Source organism: Mizuhopecten yessoensis, unplaced genomic scaffold (assembly GCF_002113885.1).
Source record: "Mizuhopecten yessoensis strain PY_sf001 unplaced genomic scaffold, ASM211388v2 scaffold457, whole genome shotgun sequence".
NCBI lineage: Eukaryota > Metazoa > Mollusca > Bivalvia > Pectinida > Pectinidae > Mizuhopecten > Mizuhopecten yessoensis.
In genome coordinates this window covers 57,984-68,013 of record NW_018403556.1, presented here as the reverse complement: position 1 = coordinate 68,013, position 10,030 = coordinate 57,984, and the positions used below count along the sequence as shown (strand labels likewise).

At 37.8% G+C, this 10,030-nt stretch overlaps 1 protein-coding gene across 1 annotated transcript in view; it reads left to right on the top strand.

The window, feature by feature from the left end:
- Positions 1-4,957: 4,957 nt before the first annotated feature.
- LOC110449476 (protein VAC14 homolog) overlaps positions 4,958-10,030 on the top strand; it is a gene marked incomplete at its 3' end in the record, with an annotated part of 57,547 nt that continues 52,474 nt past the window's right edge. Inside the window, exons 1-2 of the mRNA XM_021496364.1 lie at positions 4,958-5,183; positions 7,004-7,154. Coding sequence (XP_021352039.1) covers positions 5,077-5,183; positions 7,004-7,154 — 258 coding nt within the window. The remainder of the gene's footprint in view (positions 5,184-7,003; positions 7,155-10,030) is intronic.

The following is a 10,030-nucleotide window of genomic DNA, read 5'->3' as shown; positions in this document are numbered from 1 at the left end:
CCCCCCCTCCCCGGTCAATTCAATTCAACTTTTATTCCTTAAGTTTGACAACTTATTGGATAACTATAATTTACAACAAATTACAAATGATATATACACATATGTATTAATTTGTGCATTCAACTATCATTATGACTCCCACATCATTATTGTGCATCGTCATCATCATATCATCATCATCATCATCATCATCACCAACAACAACATGTAAGTTACATAATCCGTAATGATACAAACATATTCTAAATGCCAATAATACATACATAGACATTTATAAAAATTATATTGATATTCATGTTTTACGTCACTCGTGCCTTAGTTTATACATGGAAGGATTTCGCCAGTAATATGGTTTTATGTATTTTACTCTCAGAATATGATAATTTCTGCATATCAAAATAAATAGATATTCGTCTTCTATATCTGTATTGCAGCTCATACAGTGTCTTTGTTCTCTCGTTATGTTATTGTATCTACCAGTCTCAATAGCTAAATTATGTGCAGAAAGACGAAGTTTGGATAAACAGATTCGATATTTCATAGGAATATACTTTGTCAAATAGTTTTGAAGAATATGGTGATTTGCTAAGTGCTTATATAAAATCCATTTAGGTGAGGCGTCTAATAGCCCTCTCAGATATTGTTGACTTTGATCAAATATTCTTTTGCTTTATCATATACAAATAATTTTATGGTTATGTGTCCATACATCTGAGAATCCGAGAGAAAAAAGACAATGTTTGACATAATTAACCCAGGAATACGCAGTTTGCAAAATACAATTTTTCGAATCCATTAGTTTTAACCAATATTTTATCATTCTGAATTTTCTTATATATTCCAAAGGATATCGACCTAATTAAAAATAAACCATTTTCGAATCCATTAGTTTTAACCAATACTTTATCATTCTGAATTTTCTTATATATTCCAAAGGATATCGACCTAATTAAAATAAACCATTGCATTACAGGTCGACTTTTTAACTTTTAAAATCTTCTTACAGAGGTGTAAGTGTACCCTCTAAATATCCGTACCTTTTGTAGATCCGCCACTTCACATGCATTATGCAATATACTGCAAACATACGTATCAAATAAATGCAATAACGTTGTACAGTTTAGGCTCAAGTTAGAACAGATTGAAAAAAGAGCAAACATGGGCTTTCGTCCTTGGTCAGATAACTGTTTCTGTATATGATTGAATCTATTATTGAATTGAAGTTTTACTCCTAGATAGCTGAAAACATCTAAAACTTCCACCTCAACACCATTATACATCCATCCTTCTCTATCACGTATACGACCTCCATTTCTAAATACAACTATTTTGGTTTTCTCAGTGTTGACTGTTAATTTCCATTTTGTAGAATACTCATTCAGATTATCTAAAAGACTAGTCATAGTCTGTTGCACCATTTTCAATAAATGAGGTTTCAAAACCATTAACAAAAACTGAGAACAATAAGGGAGATAATATTTCCCCTTGCGTTAATCCAACATTGTACTCAAAGTAGTTAGAACATTTACCGTTAATTGATACACAAGATTTAACTGATTGGTACAAGGACTTAATGACGGTGAACATTTACCGTTAATTGATGCACAAGGTTTAACTGATTTGTACAATAACTTAATGACGGATACATTTTCCCTCGAATACCAAGCTTAGTCAGCTTACGCCATAAGCTTAATCTATCAACAAAATCAAACGCTTTGCGAAAGTCCACAAAGCAACAGTACAAACGTTTCTTCGAAGATAAAGTTTTCGTTATAATAGAATGTAATGCGAAAATTGCATCAATCGTACTAAGTTCTCGACGAAATCCGAATTGTGCATCAGTAATAAGGTCAAACTGTGTACACACATCTAAGATATGTTTATTTAGTACAGAGGTAAAAAGTTTACAAAAACAGCTAATTAAACTAACACGTCTAAAGTTATGAGGGTCATTTAAAACACCTTTTCATATGGACAGGAATAATTATGGCTGACGACCAATTAGAAGATAAATAACCAGATTCTAGTATATAATTAAACAACGGAGATAAAGTAGGAAGAAGAAATTCCTCGCCAGCTTTTAAACATTCATTTAACAAACCATCAGGTCCATGTGATTTACCACATTTCAATTTTCGAATAGCATTTTTGACTTCTTGTAACGAAATAGGCGCATCTAATTCCAAAAAAGCAGTGTCATTATCAGTAAGACTAAAGTCGTCATGATGGACTGGATCACTAGCTTGTTGTACAGAAGACAGGTTCACACAATAATCACTCGACCCAGTCCAAAACTCTATCGGCACATCTCATTGGTTACCCTTCACTCTAATTGAAAGACATGATAAGGTTTATAAGAAAGAGGACATTGGTAATGTGATCAGTCAGCTTTATTTTAAGTGACGAATGATGAGGAGAGGATTACATTGAACTGACAACAAAAATCAGCACCTGCATGACTCTAACCACTAACACACAGTCCGCCGGATGGCACTATAAATGGTGGCCTGTGTGGAAACTGTCCAATCTCGCACGGAAAAGAACCCTATGAGTTTTTCGAAAAAAGAGTAGGCGTGATAACGCCAACCCAGAGGATAGGGTTAGGATATTTTCGGCCGTTAGAATTAGTCTCTCTTTATTAGACATTTAGAAGGATTTCCGAAGTATATAAAAAAACAAATTTTATAGAATAGTTAGGAGCTGGTGTAGCTTGCGGCGGCTCAGTACTTCACTTCCGGCCTAGGCTTGCATTGGTGCTGCTTCACGACGAGTGTTAGTTTAAGGCAAACATTAGGCCTAGCAGTCGTCTTACAAAAACATACTTATACACACATTAATACATGTAGGATAGACGGCTGGTTCTCTCCTCTGTCATCCTTTTCTATACCTTCAATCCATACTTCAGCCCTTCTACTCATTTACCTGTCGTTTCTTCGTCTACTATAGTTAACCGAACTACTCGGTACTGAAGCGGACGTAAAACCAATCAATCAACCAACCAGCCGTTTATATTTTCTTGTTTAACATTGTGTTATCTATATCGATACTGCTTACGGTATAGATGGAAGGGTGTGAGGTCGCGATATTACAAAGAGTACTCATGTAATCAGCTTCACTGTTATTTCAATTATTAAACATATTCTCACAAACTTTCAACATTGTATTATCTATATTCATAAACGATTATAGAATTGAAGTTGAGCTTACGATATCGATGAAATCCCGGGCGATCCTACAATTAAAAATAACGCGCATCATTTCAGCTGTACATAGCGTCTGGTTGCGAAGTACTGTAACCATGATATCACATCAGTATTATTTTGGGGGAAAAAATGTCCATTTTATACATCTTTTAGTCAGCAATTTCAATAGCAATAAATAAATGTTTTATTTATTTTCCTGTCAAACGCATATTTTATAACAAGTGCTAATTGTAATGAGGGACCATTACAGAAGTCCCCCAAATACCCCCGCAGCATGTATATATAGAAAATGTGTTCAGCCATGTATGGCTTATTTACATTTACTAGACACGGTTTAAAGTCAATATAGGTCTGCACTATACATTAGAATGCAATTATAAAGACCACGTTTTTTGACCATTTCTTTTTCGGCTACTGTGAGTATGTTTTTTAAGTCCTTCCTTCCAACGGGGTGACAGTCTTTAAAACGGCTGAAAACGGGCATTTCGTGGTCTTCACCTTTGACCGCAGATATAAAAAAATCCAAACTTTACAACATCTGCTGAAATCAATTTTTCCAATACAGTTTCAATGATACTTTCTAGGTCACTTTCAATTCGTGTATGAGAGATCAGGTGCATCGTGTGACAAACACTTGCCTTGCCTTGCAATTGGGTTAGGACGCAGCTGTCCCACATCGTGTGACAAACACTTGCCTTGCCTTGGGTTAGGACGCAGCTGTCCGACATGGTGTGACAAACACTTGCCTTGCCTAGGGTTAGGACGCTGTCCGACATGGTGTGACAAACACTTGCCTTCCCTTGGGTTAGGACGCAGCTGTCCGACATGGTGTGACAAACACTTGCCTTGCCTTGGGTTAGGACGCAGTCCGACATGGTGTAACAAACACTGGCCTTGCCTTGGGTTAGGACGCTGTCCGACATCGTGTGACAAACACTTGCCTTGCCTTGCAATTGGGTTAGGACGCAGCTGTCCCACATCGTGTGTCAAACATTTGCCTTGCCTTGGGTTAGGACACAGCTGTCCGACATGGCGTGACAAACCCTTGCCTTGCCTTGGGTTAGGACGCAGTCCGACATGGTGTGACAAACACTGGCCTTGCCTTGGGTTAGGAAGCTGTCCGACATCGTGTGACAAACACTTGCCTTGCCTTGGGTTAGGACGCAGTCCGACATGGTGTAATATTTTAGAGAAAATGTCAATGTTTTACCGAAATAATTGTCACGTGACACTTTATGCGACAAGTTGGTTACATCATAGACCTCGCAATATGTCAGTTATCGTACCCGAGGGGCGGGGCTTACATCTCTCGAGCTACGCGCTCGAGAAGTAGCCCCTCCCCTCCCGTACAATAGCTGACATACATTATTCGGTTCCTATGATACAACCAACACTTAGTGACACCTGTCACTAAAAGCTCGGGTTGCATGGCTGCGATATTATTAATTTCAAATAGCCATAACTTGACCAGATTTAAAGCTTTTGTTAACAAACACATTTGTTATTGTGTTAAAACGGAGTAAAAAGCCTAAACGGGCCATATATCACTGCCGGGCTGTGCCAAGCTGTACCGGTCTATACCGGACTGTAATTAGTATCAACCACGGCAGATCGCTTAAGCAATGAGCAATAATTATCATTGTTTACTTGAAGCTTCGTTTCACCTCTTTGATTACATCTGTGACAATGTATTTTTAGGACATTTTATCATTGATTATCGTTATTCAAAATGATACATCCATTTATTTTGAATGTTTTCGTGACTTAATAAAAATCACGTGATAATCAAAATGGCAGCCTCCATGGATAGTAATATGTCACTGTTATCATAGAAATAGGTGAATACAAGTTCAGACAGTGCAAATATAGGGCTATGAGTGGAAATGATAAAGACTTTGCGCCTCTAACGGCACTTTGTGTTAGAAATCTGAATGATAAGTTATACGAGAAGCGCAAAATGGGGGCTCTGGAAGTTGAAAGGTAAGTCTGGTTTAAGTCAATAAGCGAAGCTCTTCAATATGTGACGATAGTGCAGGCAAATTCGTCACATTAGTGAGGGTTTCGGTTAATTATTCGTCCAAAAACGCATGTATCAAAATACAGGCGAGCATCAGTACAGAAGAAGATTTGACTGAAATGCCTATAAATAAACATTGTTGTAAACACGCCAGAATGACGTCACGCAGCAACATTTGTGACGTCAGCAGGCCTTCCGTGTTTTTGCTCAAAGGTGCAGGCAGTTTCGCCACCTTCAAATATTTAACTAATTTACAAGCAGGGGCATAACAAACGGGTTTTCAAGGTGTAAAGCCCAATGATGAAGTGTGCTGCTAAAGGCAGCACCCCGAAGCGTGAGGAGGGGGAGGGTATGAGAGGGGGTTTTCCCCCTCCCATTGGTGGGGCCTGGGGTGTCTCCCCCAGGAGGATTTTGTTTTCTAGAACACATGAGACGCGTTCTCCCTTGTTCTGACGTCAGTTTTAATGGCCATTTTAAAGCAAGAAAATATCGTTTCCCCTATTATTTTACAAATATTTTGCTTCTTTTTGGGTATGTAGGGATTGGTACTCATCTACGCCAATTATATTATGGAGTTCGGTAACATTATTCCACGGAAAAGAAAAATCTAAAATCATGTTCTAAGAGTGCGACGTTTCTCCACGCGACTGTGACTCCGGTTGCGCAGGGATATGAGACTAGTATCACAAGCTAGCACTAGGAATAGTTTAACATTATGTACATAAGAACCGATATACTGGTCAATGTGTAAAATATAAAGCCTTGGTTTATGACCATTCCATATGTATTTTGTATTAATAAAGGGGATAAAAATCATAGGAACAGTTTATTTCACGGGGGGCGGGGGCTAGTGAGTACTATGTGTATACCAATAATTTGCATAGCTAGAGTACTAGTTGCACTGACACGGTTACCATGTCAAATGATTGAAATCAGGCTACCAACCATATTGTTCCCTTTATATGTATAAAAGCGGTAAAAAAGACTTAGAAACACTTTATTTCACGGGGAAAACTAGAGTTAGTGTTTGAGTACACTGATAATTAGCAAGACTAGAGTTTCACTGGCGCGATTACCATGCCGAATGAATATGCTACCCTCAGTTCTACATTTGTTAGAGACTTTGATTGCAACGAAGCATTTTAGTTGGCGGTCTTTATAGCAGATACAAAACATCTGTCATTGCTTTTTAATATTTTATATCATATAGTCTATGTTGCATTTATATATTTTTTATTTTGTCAAAAATGATGGGTTAGCCCGTTTTTTTTTGCTACATAGGTTGTTACGCGCCTGACAAGTAATCTAAGTGTTTTAATGTAAAATTTTGTATGTTTATGTTACACAAGCCGTACTGATACGAACAGCTCCAAATGTTTGGCTGCTGTTTCCATTATGCCTTCTCCTTCCACATTCCCCTTTGCAATTTCTCCTGCTTTATTGAAGTTGGTGAAATTTGGCCCTTTGGTCATCTTCCTTTGTCTCAAGTTAACAAAGACAAACGTGTTCAAACATTTAATGACTTCTTTTGAATAACCAAGAGGCATAAAGTCATGTAATTTGGCCCTGTGGGATGTTGAACTTGGAGGTCTATCAAATATGTTCAAAATGATGACAATCAGGTCAGCGTGAACAATCATTACTATATCACAACCAGGTGGCCGAAAAGGCCCATTAGCCTGCTGTTTATTTAAAGCAATAAATCTTCAATAAATCAATTTGTATTGGAAAAGTAATGTAGACACTGTTACTCTTCTCAGAAAATGTCTATTTTTTCTTTCAGGATGGTTAGAGAATTTTCTTTAGCTGGTCAAAATGTTCAGATTCAGCGGATCCTTAAGGTTCTTGGTGAAGATCTTGCATTGTCTCACAACCCAAACTCAAGGAAAGGTGGCGTCATAGGTCTGGCAGCTACAGCCATCGCTCTTGGAAAGGTAGATAATAGTTTGGTAGAGGCCCAGTTATATCAGGTCAGGGATATCATTATGTATATTGAAGTGTAAGCAGAAAATCATGTGACAACATTTCAACCATAATCACAGGAAGGAAGTTTGGACACATGAGGCGTTTTCCTATGTATCCATGTCATATATGTCTTGTGTACAGTTTGGGGAAATTCACCTGCAAGATATTTTTCATTCAAAATAAAAAAAAAACAGGATTGAAATCAGTACTGTAAGGATGTATGCTGCTCTTGTTACTGTGGCATTTTTTAGACCTAGTCTGGAGGGCAAGTGAACCTACACAGTATGCCGTCTGTCTGCCGTTAACTGTTCCTTTGAAAAGCTACTAGAGCAGAATGACTAAATGGATTTTGACAAAATGTGGTTTTGATTATTATTGGGAAAAGAGGAATCTGATCAACATTGTATAAGATGGTGATGTGGCCTTAGTATGAGAGCAGAGGGGAAGGGCCCACTAGGCCAAATTAAGGCAAAGCTTAATAACATCATGCTTAATTGGACTTAAATTTTTTGGGCAAGTTCATATGCAGTGTAGGTTGGTCACCACCATCCATACACTGTTGACTATTTCACGTTGTCTGGTGATCCCTTTTTTTGAAATGTACAACTTGTAAAGGTACAGCAAAACCTTGTTATATTGCCACCATTTGTTCAAAGAAATATTGACATTATAATGTTTTTTATGCAATAAATTGAGGGTAACGTATAAAGGAATTTTAAAAGAATTAAAAAAAAAAAACCACTTAAGAAACATGAAAATACGTTGGTGGTAAGAGAGGTGGCAAATGATATGACGGGCATATAAGGTTTTACTGTACATTTGTTTCTTTAAATATTTGCTATCTTACAACATATATCACCAATAGGTGAGCTATGCTGTTCTCCACAAGCTCTTGTTTTAATGCAGCTGGTTCAAAAATGTCCCCTATGCTGGTTGTCCGGGGCAAGTCTTCTAAATCCTTACATGGCTTTAATACGGGGGCAGCTTGCTTCATCCGGAACAAAATGGGACTACCAGGAGTGGGGATGGATGATAGATGTTATTGGTGAGAGATGGTTCCGCGACATTTTCTTTGCAAAATGCGGCAAAGAAAGACCCCAGTTGTTGATTCAATACACGAGACACCAGTAATCCTTGAGATGGCTCTCCAAGAAAACATACATGTCCTCAGCCTCCAACCTGATTATACGACACATCTGCTACAGCCCCTTGACAGAGCAGTATTTGGACCATTGAATGCCGCATACAATAGGATCTGTTCGGAATGCCTCAGTGAAAACCCGCTAAATTTTCTCCATCAGCCGAATAGCAGTACCTCTTAATCCCTTTGCACCTTCTATTCCTACCGATGTACAATTGCCATCAGCTGACGCACCTGCAAGTGCTATAAATATGTTCCCTGCTACAGAATTGCCTGTATATCCTGTCGACCGTGTAGCAACGCCAGAGGAATTGTCCATGTCATCTTGATCTGTGCCAGCAGAAGTTCCATTGACTATGCCTTCGTTGTCTCTAACAATGGAAGACCAGTCATCGCTGTCTTCTCAAGACCCAGAACTACTGCAACCCCTTAGCACTGGTCAATGTGAACTATTTACTGCAGACGGGGAAGGAATGGCAACCATACTAGCAATCTCCAGCGTGAATTCAGCAAGCTGTTCTTGCCACCAAGGATCAATACCGCAAGGTCAAATCACTCCAACGTGGAAAGAAAGACAAATTCATCACATCAACTGCTGACATTTGAGGAAATTATGGAAGAAAAAAGGGACATTGCGTTAAAAAAGGAATTAAAAGAAAAACTAAAAGTTGAATGACAACAGAAAAGGCAGCAAAGAAGCTGAAACTTGAAGTAAAATGTAGATTACAGGCCATTTTGCATATCATAAATGTTATCATAAGCAATATATATTGTCTTTCTACTATCTTATACAACTAGTATCTAGATTTATACATAAGCAACACATGCACTATTAACAGGGACGCCAAGTATGCGAATGTGTTCTCTTTAGGGCGACTCTTACCAAGATAAGATATCCTATCTAACTAGTGTACATGTGTATATAAGGGAAACAGTGATAACCTCTCTAAGCCTTTCACCTCATTTCAGGTTCTTCAGGAGACTGTTTATTTTATAGAGTGCACATGAAATGATGACATCATCAATATTATGATGTCACAAACAATACAAAAAACAGGGAATAACTCTGTTTTACAACTTTTGTCTAGTAAAAATACATTTATTGTGAATATCTGTCGAGGTTTAATTTAATCAACTCCGACTCTTTGGTTTAACATTTTGGTTTCTCATTGGAATGCCCGTTTTCTGTAAATCTTCCCACTTGTCTCTTATTATAGGGTACATATTAAGATTATGTGGATTGTAAGTCAACACAAAAGGAATGATTTGGTAATTACAAGTTACTTTTGAACAGGTTGTAAAATAACCCCTTTCTCTAGCTCTTTTGACGCCTGACTACAAATAATAACATACGACATGGCGGTCATACTGGTCAGTCGACACTGAGCCAGCTCCAGACACCATTGGTCTTATACTAGGGAATTCTTAAACAAACTTGTTTTTTTTTTTATACCAAAATGTGTGTAAGGATGTAGTTATCATGATGTGCTGAATACTTCGAAAAATCTACATCGGATAGTGACAAAAAACTCTGTGTTTATTCGATTTCTACATGGTTGAATGAGTACAGCTCACCCGGCGAGTTTTCTTACCTGTTATTTGTATACAGGTGTATGTATATACTAGCGATATCTACACGGGAATATAAGTTCTTATCAGAGACATATATAGCACACATTCGTAATGAGTAACCGGCAAAGGATG